This window comes from Gymnodraco acuticeps, unplaced genomic scaffold (assembly GCF_902827175.1).
Source record: "Gymnodraco acuticeps unplaced genomic scaffold, fGymAcu1.1, whole genome shotgun sequence".
Taxonomy (NCBI): Eukaryota; Metazoa; Chordata; class Actinopteri; order Perciformes; family Bathydraconidae; genus Gymnodraco; species Gymnodraco acuticeps.
Genome location: NW_022990440.1, coordinates 1,159,698 through 1,179,033, shown reverse-complemented (window position 1 = coordinate 1,179,033; position 19,336 = coordinate 1,159,698). Strand labels below are relative to the sequence as shown.

General features: G+C 43.4%; 1 protein-coding gene across 2 annotated transcripts in view; it reads right to left on the bottom strand.

Annotated features, from left to right (window-relative positions):
* Positions 1–188: 188 nt before the first annotated feature.
* The window catches only part of LOC117552049 (neurogenic locus notch homolog protein 1-like), a 49,458-nt gene continuing 30,310 nt past the window's right edge, over positions 189–19,336 (bottom strand). The window contains exons 13-34 of one of the 2 annotated variants that reach the window (XM_034225244.1): positions 18,317–18,509; positions 18,093–18,238; positions 17,858–17,971; positions 17,010–17,129; positions 16,513–16,665; positions 16,151–16,379; positions 15,279–15,480; positions 14,842–14,995; positions 14,552–14,736; positions 13,886–14,018; positions 12,706–12,963; positions 12,082–12,194; positions 10,872–11,446; positions 10,069–10,503; positions 9,446–9,594; positions 6,354–6,567; positions 5,939–6,029; positions 5,505–5,670; positions 4,065–4,363; positions 3,507–3,654; positions 3,294–3,391; positions 189–2,975 (exon numbers count right to left, since the gene is read on the bottom strand). In XM_034225244.1, coding sequence (XP_034081135.1) covers positions 1,635–2,975; positions 3,294–3,391; positions 3,507–3,654; positions 4,065–4,363; positions 5,505–5,670; positions 5,939–6,029; positions 6,354–6,567; positions 9,446–9,594; positions 10,069–10,503; positions 10,872–11,446; positions 12,082–12,194; positions 12,706–12,963; positions 13,886–14,018; positions 14,552–14,736; positions 14,842–14,995; positions 15,279–15,480; positions 16,151–16,379; positions 16,513–16,665; positions 17,010–17,129; positions 17,858–17,971; positions 18,093–18,238; positions 18,317–18,509 — 5,516 coding nt within the window. In that variant the 3' untranslated portion in view covers positions 189–1,634. The remainder of the gene's footprint in view (positions 2,976–3,293; positions 3,392–3,506; positions 3,655–4,064; positions 4,364–5,504; positions 5,671–5,938; positions 6,030–6,353; positions 6,568–9,445; positions 9,595–10,068; positions 10,504–10,871; positions 11,447–12,081; positions 12,195–12,705; positions 12,964–13,885; positions 14,019–14,551; positions 14,737–14,841; positions 14,996–15,278; positions 15,481–16,150; positions 16,380–16,512; positions 16,666–17,009; positions 17,130–17,857; positions 17,972–18,092; positions 18,239–18,316; positions 18,510–19,336) is intronic. The other variant, XM_034225245.1, reaches the window with a different exon arrangement.

The window sequence follows — 19,336 nt, the reverse complement described above, 5'->3', positions numbered from 1 at the left end:
TTATGAATAAAGGTCCCTTTCAATTAAAACCTATTGATCTCAGCTTGGAATGATCGGAACAGTTTTTACTGTATTTATAGAACTACATCTATAATTACTTACTAGCTAATTGCTTGTTTCACAGTGTGTATACTCAACATGGATCTTTAGTGATGGTTTAAAGTAATACATAACAATTAAGACAGTTATCATAAGTTCAAGACACCAGGTGCCTTTTTATTATAACAAGAACATGTTTTTACAAATTGAAAAGGGAAAAATACATTTCTTGTAAAGTATACATTTATACGGGGAAGGAAACATATTGCAGATATCATTACTACAACCTAATGTTTAGAAAAACAGAACAAACATTGTGTAAACTCTACGAGGGAGTATCTCACAAAGTACTGAAGCCGAGACAACAGAAAACTTGGCCAACAGTTTCTTTTTCACAAACCAAAGTGTAACAAAAACATTTAATGATATGCACAAATGGTTGCAGTGGATTTAATGTGTTACAGAACAGTAAATAAATATGAATTTATTATACCTCAATATTTATGTGTTTTTTCCTTTTTATGAGAAAAATGTCTCCTAACAATATATCTATTTGTAAATAGTTCGAATTGATTTATGCATAAGGGACATTAAAATACAAAATATATATTCTGTTGTTTGACATTTTAGAGGCTGTTGACTGGTGCGAGACCTATCAAAATTGCATGCTTAAGACATCAGATTTCTTAAACAAAATCTTGCTTACAAGGGAATTATACAAAAAGGAAGAACACAGCCATAGGCTCAAACTAATAGGAGGGAGAAGGGAAATTCCTTTTCCCTCCGGACAAGATCACACACTGTGGCCAACGGGCCAGTTCTCAGACACCAACCGATACTTAGGCCTGTCTTAATTGCCAATCTCCAAGATGGCTGTATACTGTACAACATATCACATCTCCAACACATCTCTACACATGAACACAATCAAATCTAGAGGCACAACGTAATGTTGTCCCATTGATTCAAGAAATGTACACAATTGTAGAGAGCGTAACTAAGAATCACGTGATATTTTAAAAGGGGGGGGCATTGTGAAAACATACAGGACATGTGTTCTGTTCACAGTCACAACTCGTTTATCAACGACTGACTAAAATATTTGCCACACTAAGAACAAATTGAAATAACACTGAACTTAAAATATGCTATATAAAATGCCCAATAATCACAAGTTTATTTATAAACAAGATTATACAAAAAAACGAAATATAAACAAAGATTGGGAAATCATATAAAAAAGGCAAAGACTAAAACTCCTTAAGGAAATAAATACCCAGTGTGTATGCTGCGGCTTCACTGCAGAAAATAAATGCTAAAAGAAAAGAGACTAAAGGACTCTCTCTGTCCTGCGTATGACCCTGCACCACGGATCCCCACCATTTCTGTAAGCAGGCAATGTGTATAAATAAGGCATTAATAAATAAAAAGAATGGATGAAATAAAGGTGTAGCTGTTAGTATAAAAGCATATAAAAATGTCCTATTAAATCATGTTTACAGTTTTGCCCTTTTTCTTTTCTATTTTCAACAAAGAGTGCCTTCTTATAATAAAAAAATATACAGCAGCTCATCTGGGCAGGAAGCTTGTTTTTTTTATTTGAACTGTTCAGGTATATGTCCCATCTGAGACTGCATGCTCGTCGGTGGACTTGAAATGCCCTCCGACCAGTCGGACATGTTGGAGTGAGGAGAAGAACTGGACCACTGGTCGGGGGAGCCGGGGGAGGGGGTCAGAAAGGGGTGATCGGGCACCTGCACCTGGTGGTTTGGGGTGTTGTCCATGGGGCCTGAATAGCTGTGCTGGGAGGGTGGCGTGAGGAACTGGGTGCTGGGCATGGACTGGCTGATGATCTGGGTGTCCTGCGGCAGGATGGTGTGGATGGGTAAGCTGGAGTTCCCGCTGCCCTGCTGGAGCTCCGGGGAGCCCAGCTCGCCGCTGATGAAGTTTTGGCTGCTGGTGGTGTTAGAGTTCTGGTGCTGCAGCTGGATGCTCTGTTGCTGCTGCTGCTGCTGCTGCTGGAGCTGCTGCAGGTTCTGCATCTGCTGCATCTGCTGCTGCTGCTGCAGGATGTGGGGCTGCGGGCCCAGCCTGCTGTTCTGGATCCCCTGGTAGCTCATCATCTGAGACAGGCTGTTGGCAGGGTGGCCGTTATGGAGCGCGGCCATCATGCCGTGCTGCAGGGCTGCCTGACCCCCGGCTGCTCCTCTCATGGGGTTAAACTGGCTGGACTGGCTCATGTTGCCGTGCATCCTGGACAGCCAATCGCATTGGCCGTTGATAGCGCCCTGACCACCAGCGCCAGACACGGGCATGTGGGTGAGACGGGGGGGCAGAGGGTCAAACTGCATTCGAGCCAGCTCCTGCTTGTTTGGCATCACCATGTGGTTCACAGACAGGTGGGGGTCGGACATACCCTGCAGATGGTTCAGGGACACAGGTGACTGCTGGAAAGGGGACGTCATCATGGGCGGCGAGGCCACGTCAGACACGTAGCCGTGTGGAGACTCCAACGAGTCGACCGGTGACAGAACACCTGAGCCGTCCAGCAGGTTTCCGGACTTCCCGTCCTGCGAGTTCTTCTTCTTCACCTTCATATCTTTGCCGTCCTTGCAGCCGATGCCCTTGGCGCTGGGCTTGCGCGCCTTCTTGCCCTGGCCCTGAGGCTGGTGCTGCTTCATACCCAGGTAGCCGTTGGGCGAGCAGAGGGGGGGGGACAGTGTGGTGCCCATCGACCCTCCATGCATGTGAGGGCTCCGTACCAGGTTGTAATCGTCCATCAGCCGCACGATGTCATGGTGCATTCTTTCCTGCGCAATGTCTCTGGGCAGCCGGTCCATGTGGTCGGTGATTTCTCTGTTAGCAAAATGGTCGAGTAAGACCTTGGCAGTCTCGAAGCTTCCTTCCCTCGCAGCCAAGAATAGAGGCGTTTCCTCCTGAGGCAGACAGAAAGGAGACAGCGTGTTTAGAGACTTTCAGGAATGCTGTTTCGGAAGGACGTATCACTATTTGTCTTCTTAGCTTTTAATGTCTAAATAATTCGTTTTCATACAATTCCCATATCCTGGTTATTCATTGTGACTTTTATTTATTTCTATCAATGAATTATTTTCTTTCAAAATGTTGTCTGTTTTTTCCCTTTAAAAAAATAAATCTTTTTCAGTCTGTTTATGTTTTGGGCTGCATGTTTGTATGGAAGATACTACATGAATGAATCTGGGTTGTTTTACAAAACTAAGAGCAGTTTTTCTCACCTTGTTATTTTGCATGTCCTTGTTGGCACTATTCTTGAGAAGCACAATTGCAGCCTCCACGTTATTTACTGCTGCGGCCCAATGCAGGGCTGATTTACCTGCAGAGGCAAAACAAAGGATTAGTATTATAAAGCATTTTTAGATGCAGTTAAAGCTCTGATTTAACTACATAAGGTACTTCATTGCATCATTAGGATAAAATGGAAAACTTACCAAAATCATCGATTGTATTGACGTCAGCGTGACAGTTTATGAGCTCCTCCACCATGCCCTCCACGGCCAGCCTGGCAGCCAGGATGAGGGGTGTCGTGCCGTCATGCATGCGGGCGTCCAAGTCTGTAGCACGGTTCCTAATCAGAATCTAAAGAGACACATATCACGTTACTCCTTTTATTATTTTGACTTCTGGTCTGCAATAGTATAACGATTATTTGACAGCTTTCCTTTTGAGGGCTGCAACCATTTTTGACTGGAATTTTACCAATGAATTGTAAAGTCTGTGAAATGTAAAAATGACAATCCTCATTTCACACAGCCCAGGAATCTTCAAATAGTTACATTTGTCTAAAAATCCAAACCCAAATTATTACATTTAATTAATTAAGAAATATAAAGAATAGGAAAGCAGCAAATCCTCCCACTTGAGAAGCTAGAAAGGACTAATGTTTGGCATTTATATTATATATTTTAATATTATAATTGACTGCTAATTCAACTCAACTGTTTAATCCAAGAAATAATTAAGAAATAATCTTGGCATCGAGAACCCACCTGGAAGACCCCCTGAGCGTCAGCGGCCACAGCGGCGTGGAGAGGCGTCCGGCCCATGTTGTCCTGCACGTTGGCGTCTGCGCTGGCCTCCAGCAGGCGCTTGGCGGCGTCAGAACGAGCGTAGCGGGCGGCGAGGTGCAGAGCGGTCTCCCCCGTGCGGTCGGTCTGGTTGTGAAGGTTGGCGCCCTGGTAGATGAAGTCATTGATCACGTTGGCGGAGGCGTCCTCCTCTTCCTCACTGTTGCCTGTTTCTAAACCTCCACCGCTGCAGGAGGCAATCATCAGCGGCGTGAATCCATCTGGACAGGGGGGGAGAGGGATAGTGTGATTTAAAGGAAGGACTTGTCCTGCATGGTCAGCACAGCCCCAGTGACGGCTACAGGAGCCTCACTTCAAAGCAGCAGGCAGATCAAACCAAAGCAACATACAAATCGAATGTGGATTCGACACTTTTGCCTGTGTTGAATCATCACAGCCCTCTCCTTTCGATAATGGATTTTGATCAAGGCCCCGGCGCAGGAGAAGCTTCAGAAGGAAGGCGAAGCTAGGGGGATAGAGGCCGGGGCTTGCTAAAGCTAGGCTGCTGCAAAAACGGAGAATTAATATCTAACTGTGAGAGGCAGCTCAGTCAGTGGACTTGAATAGGTTTTCTCCTCTTCAAAAGGATAGCAAGCCCCAGATCTCACAGATTTGGTCTATTCAAGTGCATCGATCCCTGACGGGAAGGAAAAAGTGTGATCTAGTGTTGTTAACCCCGTTACTTTGATTGTTTTAGAGCTTTTCTTCTGGGCATTTGGCACTTACTACAAAATTGGGTTTTTGCATTTGATGCCCTCATGGTTTTTTGTAATGTGAAATAGAAAAGATAACAGAGGCCCATTACTGGTCAAATGATTAATCTGATCAGGAATCAGTGTTTTCCCCCAGGCGCCAGGCTTCCAGCCGGCGGCTTTGAAGAAGATCCTTTACCCTCAGGACATGGGGCTTTAGCTACTCCTACATGCGCGATTATACACACACACAGAAAACGCACACGCTAGAAATGTGAAAGCTCAGCTCAGAAAAGGCATGATTCAATTCAGAAACACACTCCCACTACTTAAAAATGTTGGTTTAAAAAGTTACAAGTAATTTGTGAAATTACTTTTAAAATTGACAAAGATAATTTTGTGTAACAAAAATCGATGATTTTTGTATACCTTTAATCAACCTGAATAGGTTACAATTTCTTTCAAAAAGGGATTATATTCATATTTTGTCACAAAATTATAACTAAGCTGACATATTAAACAATTACATTTTATCTTTAATAAGTTCTTTGAAGAAGTAATTTAGAATAACAATGAAACAAAGATAGGTCCAAATCCAATGTTTCTATCTACATGTCCCCTGACAATTGTACTTAATGGTAAGTGAGTAAGCACAGGTTCGGTCACCCACCTGGTCCCCGGACATTGACATCCATGCAGTCATTCTCAATCTCGCCCTGAGGGGGTGTGGGGGCGATGGAGGGGACGCGCAGGTCGGCGGCGTCCAGGTGCTGCTGCGTCCACTGACGGTGGTCCGTCTGGTTGTCCACCTCCAGGATAGCCTGCTCGTCAAACTGCTGCAACAGAAACAGCAGGATGTGATGCAGATGAAATTCAGCATTAGAGTTTAAATTAAATTAAATGTCAGTATATTCAAAAAATATATTTTAAATTGTAATGCATATATTGTAAACATTAAAATGCAAAACAACGTTATCTTGAGTCCCATATAGAGATGAATTGAAAAAATTCCAGAATAATTTTTTAAGAAATTGTTTTTGCAGTTTAAAAACATTTAAAACTCCTTAAAAGCTCCATTGAGGTGTCATATTTTTGTTTCCTTACCCTAAAGCGCTTTGCATCCGAAGGCTCGTCTTCTCCCCAGTCATTTTGCGCGTCGTCCATGAGTGAAATGTCCGAGGCGTTCTTCAGTGGCCTGTGAGGAAGCAGAAAAGCCAGTTAAGATCCATGAACTCTGCTGCCTCCATCTCATCCAAGGCACTCACCATTAATGGTGCAGCAATGCCGAAAAACAAAAGCATTGATTGAATCCATACCCCACCCCTCTGCCCCAACAAGTCAATTAATGCACAACCTAAATCCACTATATCATTATCATTAATGATCCAGGCAAAACACCCCTTTCCCAAATTTGACTGATCACCAGTTACACCCATTTTGACCATCAGAACTAGCCCTTCACCTGACCCGCGACGAAATCAGGTACCTGAACGCCACTCTGTGAATAAACAAAACTTACTTTAATCCCACAGAATCCTCTCCGACAGGCTCTCGTCTCTTCTTCTTGCTGGTCTCGGTGGTCTTGAAGCCCTCGGGGAGCCAGAGGCGCCCGTGCTCATGGCGGCGCTTTCGGGCAGCCACCATCCCCACTCCAAGGAAGGCCAGTATCCCAATGCCGGCCAGGACCAGGTAGATCGGGTAGAGGTCCTGCGATGGCGGGGGGTCCACACCGCCTGGTAGGAAAAGTGAGGACATGGTCAAGACGTGGGCCGACCCAGGATCAGCCCGAGTGTTGGAGCAGAGCGAGTCCGGCTCTTCCTCGCCCCCACGGTTCCCACTCCAAAACACACCACAACCAGCAGTGAGCGCCAGGAACTGACTGACGATCCTCACAGTTTGTAAAGCTAGCTTCTACTATCTATTCAGTAATAATCAGAATTGCTAAACACTTTTCATCAAAAAAGGAAAAAAAAGGATGGGGCGTGATAAAACAGAAAAAAGGGGAAAAACGAACATCACCACCTCCTCTCTCCCTTTTCAACCCAGGGTACCAAGAGACAACTTTACCATTTCTTCTTTAAGAGAAAAAAAAGAGGGGGATTAATGAACTTCAAATTACTGCACGCGCTTTAAGCTGTAAAGACGAAGGATTTATTAGGATCTTCGAGATAACAAAGACTCCCAACTTCTAGCACACTCCCGATCAATTTTTCCCCTTCTCTTTTTTTCTACTAACGATTTTGAAATGATAAACTCCCCCAACCTAAACCCTTGGAGATGCATTAAGTCCTGGTATTACATTCGGCGAGGTGAAGGTTGCAGCAGCCCCTCACACTGTGGGATGAAGTGTGTGTGCGTGCATGTGAGAGTGTGTTATCTGCGGATGTATATGTGTACATGACTGTGAAAGGCAGAGAGAGACAGACAGATAGAGATGGAGTGTTATATTGTGTGAGTAGGGGGTTGGTTGAGTTGATTTGCAGCAATTAACCATTTTGGAGCCTGAAGCCAGTGGATTTACACACAGAGAGAAGGATTGATTGTTTAGGCCATGAGATTCACAATTGCATTTGTTCAACGCTGCATAACAAATACACAATCAAAGAGCGGTAGGGTTAGGACCCGACCAGAGGGCAGGGCGGATACGTTCAGTTTGAGAGGAACAGCACGTGTCTTACCCTCTGGTGTGTGTGTGTGTGTGTGTGTGTGTGTGTGTGTGTGTGTGTGTGTGTGTGTGTGTGTGTGTGTGTGTGTGTGTGTGTGTGTGTGTGTGTGTGTGTGTGTGTGTGTGTGTGTGTGTGTGTGTGTGTGTGTGTGTGTGGGTGTGTGTGTGTGTGTGTGTGTGTGTGTGTGTGTGTGTGTGTGTGGATCGTAGAGCAAGGCCTCAAAGGATTGTACCAGCAGGTCACATTTATCTACATTACAACTCTCGTGTTTTAGATTTTGGGCTTTATTTTTGTTTGTACTGATAGGACAATTAATAACCAGAATTATTTATTTATTTGAGTTGTGTAATTATCAGAGACCGCTGTACAAAAATGACTTTATAGTTGCGTGGAAATGCAGATAAGGCTGGCAAGATAATATTCTATTTTCTTTTGTATATTTAAATTTGGTGTAATACTTACAATAGTTTTTTTTTTTTTATTCATTTAGATTTTTGATTACAACTTATTTTCTTAAGTTGTTTATGTTTGCATGGTGCAAACATAAACAACTTAAGAAAATAAGTATGATGGTCATACACCAAAGCAAATTCCTTGTATGTTTAATTGACCTGGCAATAAACTTGATTCTGATTCAATATTACATGTTGTAAAGACGGAAACCAAAAGTTAGTCCATCCCTCTTTAAAATGCATATATAACCTATGGTTTTATTGTTTAAAATATTAAATAACTAAGTTTTATTGCTGGGCACTACAGTTTTCAGCAAATGTTACACAAATGAAGTAGAATTGCAAACATTAGGGACTAGTTTCAGGGGCGGATTAAGACACAAACCATAACTGCAGACAAAATAGTTCACAATAACAGTAATATCTAGATAACATTTTTAAATGATAATAATGCTCTCACGTGAATTTGTCTTGTGTGTTTCGTCTATTTTCTTTGGTAAATGTATTAAACTCATACTGTATGTGTGTGATGTATGAGGAGGTAGACACATCGAGAATTGAAAGACACCACAGTGGGCGCTGGATTAATTTACAAGATATATTCAGATGTGTATTATTAACATGACTTGGTTCATTGTTCATCGTCAATGCCGGTATATTGGCACCCCTTATGTGGAATTGACTTAAAGTGGACCTATTCTGCTATATTGGAAAAATATATTGTAGGGCCATACCTATACAAAACATGTCTGTGAAGTGTTTTGCTTAAAATACCAAACAGATCACCCATTGTAGCCATTTATTTCTGAACCACAAGGACATTACGTTACACATATTCTCTCCAGTAGCCTACAGCGTTAGCTCCATGGCTAGCTCTGAGTGTTAGCATGCTTGTAAACACACAGCATATTACTCCCAAAACACGCCGCACATTGTTTCTGATACAGCACATAGCTTGACATGTTCTTTCTTAAGTGTTTACTGCTAGAACAGTGCCATTATATGTATTATATATATAACAACTTTACTCTAAGCCTCCAGCAGACATCCTGCTGAATACACAGACACACAGCTGCGACTGTATACGGAGACGATAGGTTGGGACGTGTCACGTGTGCCGGAGACGATAGGTCGGGACGTGTCACGTGTGCCGGAGACGATAGGTCGGGACGTGTCACGTCGGCCGGATGTCGCCAATGACGTTATAGGAGCGAACATTCTGGATCTGCTTGTAAGCACCCCCCTTTATTTATTTTTTTAGAGATGTGGGTACGGTGGAAAAGAGAGAGGGTTATGTTTTCTGACACTTTGTGAGTTCCCTGACTCACCGGGGACACATATTTATGTATAAAAGACATCAAAAAGTGCATTTTGCATGATAGGTCCCCTTTGAAAAGAATCATGAGGAAGAACAGTTACCCAGTGCAACATGATGCTTCTCTACTGAAACACATTTTATTTGAACCATGGAGAACTAAATGGGATGTACTCACTATAAACTGCTTCGATGGTGTAGGGAACGTCCAGTTTGCCGCTGGAGGCCAGAGCTCCGAGGAAGGCAGCAGCGTCATCGGTGCTCTGGAAACACTCGGTGGACTGCTGGAAACACTGACGGTTGTCCACCTCCAAGTGAACCACAGAACTGAAGAGAGAAGAGAAGGCACACAGAGAGGTCAAGTTAAATCTACATATTTAAATCTATGATTTAAACCTATTTTGACCACTGACATGGGAATTTGAAATACTAAATTAAATGAATTTAATGCATGAAGATGCCTTTATCCAGCTACAATCACTGATGACAGGAAAGATAAGCAATCAGTTACAATCAAAGCCTAATCATTGTCCTTTTACTGTGTGACGCACTGAGCGCCAATGTTTGTGAATGGGAAAGTCGATGCAATAAGGCTTATTTGTAATAGAGTGTGTAATCTTGTGCCACACGCAAGATTTTACCTAATTGAAATACATGGCAATATAGACAAGAGCACTTGTCTTTCTCGTGCAGGTTCAGCTGCCACAAAAGCGGCAACCTCTTTTTATGAATTAGCTCCCGAATTCTTAAAAACGTGGAGTATAGTTAAAGAGTAACACATCTCGGGGTATCTTTGCTCACCCTTTGATCTGCAGGTGATCCAGCTCCCTCCTCACTCTCCTGCTCCCGCCCACCACGTCTTTCAGGCTCCTCTTCATCACGTTCAGCACCTTGCCAGGAACCTCTGCCCAGGAATCCACTGAGCGCTTAACTGTGTACTTTTTCAGCTCGTGATCGTTCCCGTAGTATGGGTACACCATCGTCTCGCCCTTGGCATCCTTTCTGAAGACCACGTTGGTGCGGAGGACGCGGCTCAGCTCGCGCAGGAAGCCGAAGGAGTTGTTGAGGAGCTGCACGGGGGCTATGTGCACCACCAGGACCAGCTGGCCCACGGCGAGCTTCTCTGGCATGCTGTTAGCGCAGTCCAAGCCGTCCCACTCACACTCAGCATTGTTGCAGCCCTGGTCGCAGTGGCCGTCAGCGTAGTGGTCTTTGCAGTACTGGTCATACAGAGGACTGCAGAAAAGAGGTTAAGTTAGGGGTGCAGTTCATTATATTCAGTATGACCACGTTTAAGAATAATAATACCAAGCACTATTAAAGTTTTAGATAGCAATAGATGGCCGCATCACAGAAACACAAATATAGACTTAAAGGAGTTAAATAGTTAAATCCTGGCCTGGAAAATAAAACTTTAGTGCATTTGAATAAGAAACCATCCACAAATGCCAAACTGTGTAAATTCGAACTTTTCCATCTAAATAGAAAATACAATAATTGTTTAGTTTTTGGATCTGCTTTGATCTGTCAGTGGCACACTACGGCCTGTTAAATACAATTCCACTAATATTTCAGTTTTCATTTCAACTTCAAACACTACTCACTTGCACTGTCCTTCCAGATTCTGGCAGTCAAACCCGTCGTACAGACACCCGGCGTTGTCACACTGCGAATCACACTTCCCATCGTTGAAGTACCGCCAGCACTGCAGAGAGGCCGAGCAGTTCTTCCACGGATCGTCGAAGTTGAGCGAGCAGTCTCCGTTGTCCCAGCCACAGGCGTGGTTGTTACAGAGCACGTCGCAGTACTCGTTGTGCTGAGCTTCCTCGCACAGCAGGATGTCGCAGCCGACCTCCACCTCGGGCGGCGGCAGCGGGATGTCGTGTCCGAACCCTCCCTGGAAGCTGTAGTCCAGGATGTGGCAGCGGAGGCCGTTGAAGTTGTTGGGGCAGACGCAGTTGTAAAAAGGCGCCTCGGTGGTGTACTCACATGTGCCACCGTTGTAACAGGGGCTGGAGTTACAGGGGCTGTCTGTGGGATACTGGCACTCCGGCCCGGTGAAGGATGGGGTGCACAGACACTTGGGGTTCTTGTGGCCGGAGATGCAGGTGCCTCCATGACGACAGTGAAGGCTGCCGCAGGCCTGGGCGTCATATTCACACGTGGAGCCGGTAAAACCCTGTTAGAGGAGGAAAAAGATTCAAATGAGGATTACAATCTGATCTTGGAAAATACTTCAGATCTCATTATTATATTGTTCTATTTAAATAATCATTATAAAATCTATTATGTGTCAACTATGTGTGTGTGTGTGTGTGTGTGTGTGTGTGTGTGTGTGTGTGTGTGTGTGTGTGTGTGTGTGTGTGTGTGTGTGTGTGTGTGTGTGTGTGTGTGTGTGTGTGTGCCTGTGTGTGATTATCAGAGGACACAAATGTATTCTCATGATGACAAAAGTTTGGTCCCCATTAATTTTTCTTAGAGGCTAAGTTTACAGTAAGAGAAGGTGGTACTGCTTCCCGAGGATAGTGACATGCACAAGTCAAATAATATAAAGCTGTTCTATTGATAAAACATATATACTGTATATATTTTTTATCAAATATATAAAATATGGCAGTTACTGTAGGCCTTTTGGAAAAAAAGAGTGGTTCAATCCTCAATTTTCTTATTTTAAGGATAATGTTAGAATAAAGGATGTAGCAGTTTTTTTGTATTTCTCTGAACGTGATTTAACATAATATTGTTACAAGTGACAGTGATCTGCCTGTCTGTGTGTGTTTGCTTGAAAGTGTGTAGAAGTGTTTAGGTACTCACAGGAGGACATTTGCAGATGAAACCGTATTGTGTGTTGCTGGCTACGGCGCAGGACCCTCCATTGCGACACGGCTTCCCCTTACATCCATCAAACACGGTTTCACAGCGCTCACCTGAAGAGTCACACCCATATATTATGTCACTCTCAAAAAATATCCTCAAATGGTACAGTTTTCCGAGGTTGTTTAGTCCAACCAGCAGTTCAAAATCGAAATAAATATATAATCTATGGTCACATAAGACACATATAAAAGCAGTCAAATCCTAACTTATGAGAAAAAAATGTTATTTCTTACTTTAAGCAATTCATAAAATAACTGCAAATGCAACAGTAATTGATTAGTTTACAGTGTTTCATCTCTATTTCAGTGCAAGTTACATTTTGTTGTTCAGTTTAAAATCATATCTGTATAAGGCCAAAAAGGCATATAACAGGAACCGAATAAAAGTAAAAACAAAAACGGATTATTGTAGAACATTAGAATAAGAAAGGGCCCTAGGAATTCAAATGTTTTTCATGGGCTGGGAATCTGAAAAAACACCCAAGCAACAGCACATGTTTCTCCCTCATTCTCTAAACTGACACAAAATGGCCACCTCGTTCCCCCCCGACCGGCTGTGTACCTGTGTATCCGGTGCGGCAGTCGCAGCGGTAGCTGTTGGTGAGCTGGATGCAGCTGTGCGTCCCCCGATAGTCACAGGGGTTAGAGAGACACTCGTTGACGTCTCCCTCGCAGCGCTCCCCTACATACCCCGCAGAGCAGATGCAGTGGTAGCCCCCCACTCGATCCACACACTTGCCCTTGTTGAAACACTTGGGCTCGTTGGTGACCGGGTCGGTGAATGGGTTGCAGTCATCCATGTTGATCTCACAGTGCACACCTGAGGGAGGAGGAGGGAAAAACATCATCAGCTTACAATCGGAAAACAAACGCATTAACGTTCAGAACCTTTTATAATGACTGCCTGATCTAAAGCCACAGGCAAAAAGACAAATGTAGTGTTGGAAAAAACTGCCTCATAATTCCCTCAAAAATGGGAAATGCCTCATTGCTGCAATGCATTATGACCATTGAGGGTAAAAGCAGGAACAAACCTCAGAAATACAATTAACTACTTTAAGAATTAACAAGTCAAATGAATACTTATGGTGTCCTGCTTCCACACGGTAGCACTCTTTAAGTTAAAATAGAAGCAGAACATCGCAGTAAGAAACAATTATTTTGTAAGAATGAAGTAAATAATTTAAATTAAGTTTATATATTGAAAAAAAAGAAGAAGTGTATATGGTTAATAAAATAAAACAAATCTGAATAAAAAGGGGGGAATAATAAAACCATAAATATAAAAAATGCATAATTTAAGGTTCATTTCATTTCAAACCTTTATTTAACGAGATTGGTCCCATTGAGATCATAGATCTCTTTTTCAAGGGAGACCTGCAGCATATAGGTTCCACATGAAACATAAAACAACTGCAACAACTACAAAAGGTTGATTTTCTTAAACTTTTTGTTAAGGCCTCTGACATTTTTTCTTAAATTAAAAACTCTTTATATGTCATCCTTTTTTGGATATGCCCAACTCCACTGGCAATTTGGGCAACACACCCTCCCCTCACAAGTGAGAGAAAAATCAATGTCATATTTGACAAGGGGAGGAAAGGATGGAGGCAAGACAGGAGGAGGAGTTTTGCAGACATGCCCCGGCTGCTGTTAAGCCCTAATTAATGAAGCGTGGAGACAAGGGAGGAGAGGATGGAGGGGCAGAGTGGTGTGGAGGAGTGTGCGTGGGGTCTGCTGACCTTGGGTTCCCCGGGGACAGGAGCATTTGTAGGTATTGATCAGGTCAATGCAGGTGCCCCCGTTCTGGCACGGCTGGGAGAAACATTCATTGATCTCGTCAGAGCAGTTCGTCCCCACGTATCCTGGCAGACACTGAGAGAGCAGGAGAAGAAGAAGGAGAAGAAGAAGAAGGAGCCGAGAAGGAGGAAGAAAAAAGAAGGCGGAGGAGGAAGAAGAGAGGGGAAAGTTTAATCAATGTGTGACATGAAACAGAGATGTTGTTTTTGTTTACCTGGCTGTTTTCTGGCCTCCATCCTGCCAAGGCCAGCAGATCCAGAGGAGATTAACATAACCAAACATGTTCCTGCTATTTATAAGCAGGCCTCTTCATTAGCAATGCCTGGGGTTGTTTAAGCTCGAAGGATGCATGCTCTACATTCAGGCATTTAACACATTTAAATATAAAGGTTTGAGTTTCAAAATAAAAAAGTAAGACAAGACTTGCAAATTGATTAAGTTTAGCCAAGTAGAGTGACAGATGACACTCAATTTGCAACATTAAATTAAAACATATGAACTTGCTTAGCTGGTTTTCACTGGAATAATGTCCAAATGAGGTTTATCTTAACAAGTTACTAAAGGTATAACACCAACAACTGGATGCATATTCTTTTAAGTGCTGCTACCTTGCAGGTGTATCCGCCTAAGAAGTCAGTGCAGGTGGCTCCGTTCTGGCAGGGGTTGGGGGTGCACTCGTCCACCTGCTCCTCACAGTAACTGCCAGTATATCCAACCTGGCAGTGGCAGTAGTGCACGTTTCCTGCGTCCAGACACTGACCCGAGTTACGGCAAAGAAGGGAAACGTCCACTCCTACGCAGACAGGACGAGACGGTGAGCATTTCATCTTCACAAACACACTAATTCACAATATATGATGTGATTTTGATATCCAAATCCAGGTACGGCACAACTTACCTCTCTGTTTGGCCGCCACCTCACAGGAGACACTTGGGACGTCACAATAAAGTCCCCCCCAGCCGGTCTCACACTCGCAGTTGTAGGAGGTTCCTCTCTGCCAGCAAGTTCCGTCGTTCTTACAGGGAGACGTGTCGCACCAGCGGACCAAATTCTGGAAGGTTTAATGCAGTAAACTCAGTCATTTAAATATAACTATTTAAACATTTGATGAAAACTTTGATTTGGTGTTTTGTGGTTCAAAATGATTATAAAAGTATAAGTAACACAGAGCTAAACTTGGTTCAGATGGATTTTTTTTTGTTTATTTCTTATTATTTATGCAATGTTTCAGTGTTTACCTGCACACCACTAAAGAAGTTCACAACAATACTTTATACCGCTAAATAAAGTCAAAGACAAACAGGCTAATTTAAAGCCCCTCCCTGTCCGCCTACCTGGCAGTTGAGCCCTGTGTATCCGTGAGGGCAGGTGCACTTGTATGTGCCGTAGCTGTCCTGGCAGGTGCCGCCGTTCAGGCAGGGTTTGGAGTCACACTCGTTGATGTCATGCTGGCAGTAGCTCCCAGTAAAGCCCGGCGGGCATAAACAGGTGTAGGTGTTGATGCCGTCCATACAGGAACCCCCATTGAAACAGGAGCTGCAGAAGAAAAAAGAATAGATTGTTGTATGAAATCAAACTCAATAAGATGTAAAGTAGCTTTCAAGGAAGAGAGGACTAAATAAACTCTCATCCACTGAAGTTGTGTACTCATTCACTTCTGATTTAACCATAGAAAGTTACCTAAGAAGAAATACTTTTTATTTACTCCAAATTCAAACTCCCTCCTGGGAGCTGCCATGACAGTTGAGACAGAAAACCATTCCTTGCATTTGAACAACTCTACAGTTACAAGCTCATTTAGAGTACCGGCCAGCTAACCCACTGTTCATAGGACAGATGCAACAGTGCTGAAGTCAGCTGGTGCACATCAACCCTCCACCAGAAGGGGCAGTGGTGGACAAGAAAATGGGCTCTACATGAACAAGTGAATTAAAGTGAATCTGTTGATCCTAATTAACTATTTGTGTAGATACACACAGAGTTCAGTGTTCACCTGACTGTCTTATCTCTTATAATACAAATGGTTTGAATACATGTAATAGTGTGTAACTGTTTCTTCTTTTTTGTATCTGATAACATTTTCACACTTATTTATAATTGTTTTGTTTTAAAATGTGTCTTTGTGAAGAACGTTGTTGCTGAACCTGTTTGCCTTTTAAAGTGCTATATAAAGTTGCATATACTCTGTGATATTACTACTGTGTACCTCTCAGTGCAGTCAGGCGTGTTATTTTCACAGTGGATCCCGCTGAATCCGGCCGGGCAGGTGCAGGTGTAGCTGTTGACGCAGTCGGTGCAGTTGGCTCCGTTCTTGCAGGGGTTGCTCTCGCACTCGTTGATGTCCTCCTGGCACTTTGTGCCCCTGAAGCCGGGCTGGCAGGTGCACAGGAAGCCGTTCACCTCGTCCTTACACAGGCCGCCGTTACTGCAGGGGTCTGTGGGAGGAGGGGGCATCAGGATAAGCTAAGCGAATGTGTTTTAAGCCATTTGTTAAGCTCTTGGTTTGAAATGAATGTAGAGTATTTGATGAAGCAGAGTATGTAATGTACGAGAAACTTGAGAACGTACTGGGCTTGCAGTCATCCACGTTGCTTTCGCAGTTGCGTCCGGCGAAGCCCGGTTTGCAGGCACAGCGGTAACTGCCCAAAGTGTTCTGGCAGGTCGCTCCATTGCGACAGGGATTCTTCACACACTCTTTGATGTCCACCTCACATGTTTGACCTTTGAGGGGTGGAAAAAGGAAGATACTGTAAAGTACATCTCTCTTTTGTTAAACATTGCCACATGTATTTATTTATTCTATTCTATTGACTTGTTCCTAGTTGTTAGTTGCTTTCTGAAGCTAGGCATAGGGATGAATGATTTGAACAGTAAGATTGTGTAAGTAATAAATAAATGTAATTTTTTTTATTGATATACATTCTTAAATAATCTGGCATTTTTAGCAAGACCATACTGGGAGAAAGAACATCCCGAAACTAGAGTTCTGTTGTAAAATGGGCTTTCTTTTGTTGGGAATTCATAGAGGAATTGTTAACTAGTTCCTTTAGGACATTAATGTTTACCTTGCCATCCTTCAGGACAGATGCAGGAAAAGCTCTGATAGTCCTCTGACTCCTGACACACTCCTCCTTGCTTGCAGGGTTTAGAGCTGCAGGGTGCCATCAAGGTTTCACAGTTCTCTCCTATAACACACAATCAAAATAACATTTTTTTTTAATACAAATAAATGACGTCTGTTATGTGTTTAACATTAACTCTACTGCCTGATATCACCTATGAGTCATAAACTTGGAGATAACCCAACCCAAATGGACACAGAATCATCTTTCAATCAGTGCTATCAGAAGATTTTAGCCAGGTTCTGTCAGTGTGAGAGGCCTGCGGAGACATTTCCCTATCTGTTTCCATAACACACGGCTCCTACAGGAAGCAGGGTCCAGTTTCCGGCCATTGTGAAACCATTTGCTGTTCTGTGAGACAGGAAGCAGGCAAACAGGAAATGTGTCAAGAACCCCTGTTCCCACCCCGGCACAAGCGAAGTGCCCTTTATTATTTAAAGTCCTGTGGATTTTTCCGAAATAGACGATTCGACAAATACGAGAAAACGTAACCTTCGCCTTTCCATCATTATCTGTTTTGTCACAAAATAAGTGAGATGGCATGAAAATATTTTCCAGCTCTCTTATCGGGATGCTTGTGTAACACAGAAGCAGAAGGAGTCAGAGGTTCGGTGCCATTCAGCCCTGAGGGAGTCTTTAGGCTGAACTTTCCTCGACAGTTATTTGACCCCACGCACATTTTCCTCTTTGCCCAATAACTTAAAGCACGCGGGCTGTGGAAAAGGAAGGAAATGCCTGAACACCAGGCCAACACATGGGTGTATCAAATATTTTCAATAATATTTTCATACCCGTGTAGGGCAGGACACAGTTGCACTTGTACCCAGCGACATCGTCAATGCACGTCCCCTGGTTGAGGCAGGGGTTGGAGGCACATTCATTGATGTTGGTCTGACAGTTTGGGCCTGCGGATAGAGCAAACAGTATTTTATACACACTTCAGTTAAGAGGTAAAACAGCCAAATAGTTTGGAGAGACACATACAGGCTAAAACATCAACAAATAATAATCCACACAAATACTGACCGGTGAAGCCCATGCGACAGTTGCAGACATATCCGCTGGTCATGTCCTTGCAGGTGCCTCCATTCATGCAGGGGTTGGATTCACACTCATTGTTGTTAATGTCGCAGTTTTTACCGCTCCAGCCAGAATCACACAGGCATTTATAGCTGTCGTAGAGAAAAACAATAAAGTATGATTAAAAGGTTCTTTGGAAATGTCATTGAGCAGTTTGTAGAAAGTCTCACCCGTTGATCTTGTCATCGCAGTGGCCATGAATGCAGGGGTTGCTGAGGCACTCGTTGACCTGGGAGAAGCAGGTGGTGTCATGGTAACCTTCTGGACACACGCAGGTGAAGCTGTTGATGCCGTCGATACAGGTGGCGCCATTGTGGCAGGGGTTTATGGCACACTCGTCGATGTTGATGTTACACATGGTACCTGAGAAAAAGGACAGGATGCTTTACTATCATGTAGCATCATTTGTACAACAAGTAGAAAACATACTTATTATCACCAGCCTGCCAAGAGGCAAAAGGGAACTGGGAAGATTTATCAAACTTTCAATTCAGTGTGCTAAATATGTGGCTAGAGCTGAATAGCCTAACTTAGCATTAAGACTAAAAAACAAAGGGAAACAGTTAGTCTCGCTTTGTCAAAAGAAAGCAAACAACCATCAGCACCTAGAGTTCACTAATCAACACATTGCATCTTATTTGTTTATTCCACACCAAAAATGAAAAACTATAAGGTTTTTACAGGGGGGCTATAGGAGCTTTCACACCGGAGTACTTTTCCCAGTATAGTTCCGATAGTTCTTGAAATGTTGCGTTCACACCAAAAAAACCCGGAACTAGAACTTAGTTCATCAGAACCTTTTCACCCCCTTTTTAGTCCCTGCTAGAGAGCGGGTACTTTCCTGGGAGAAAAAGGTTCCCATTTCTGATTGGCTGGGCGAATTGCAAACTACGCCGCGTAAAACTCAGAAAAGCCGCCATTGTATTTGCTGGCATTGGTATTAGCATTATTAGCCCCTCCCACTGCGCTGGGTCTGGTAGATCTACTGAAGCCAGTCCCCAACTTCGGGGACTTCCGGCCGGGGACTTTGGGCGGCAGTATACGCCGTGAAGTTGTTTGCGGCCTGCCAGTAAACCCAAAGCAGAAGAAGAAGAAGTGATGTCAGCAGCTTCATTTGCCTAATCCTCCCCCAGGGAACTTATTCCGGTGTGAACGCGATCTGCTCTTTAGTTCATCAGAACTAAAGAGTT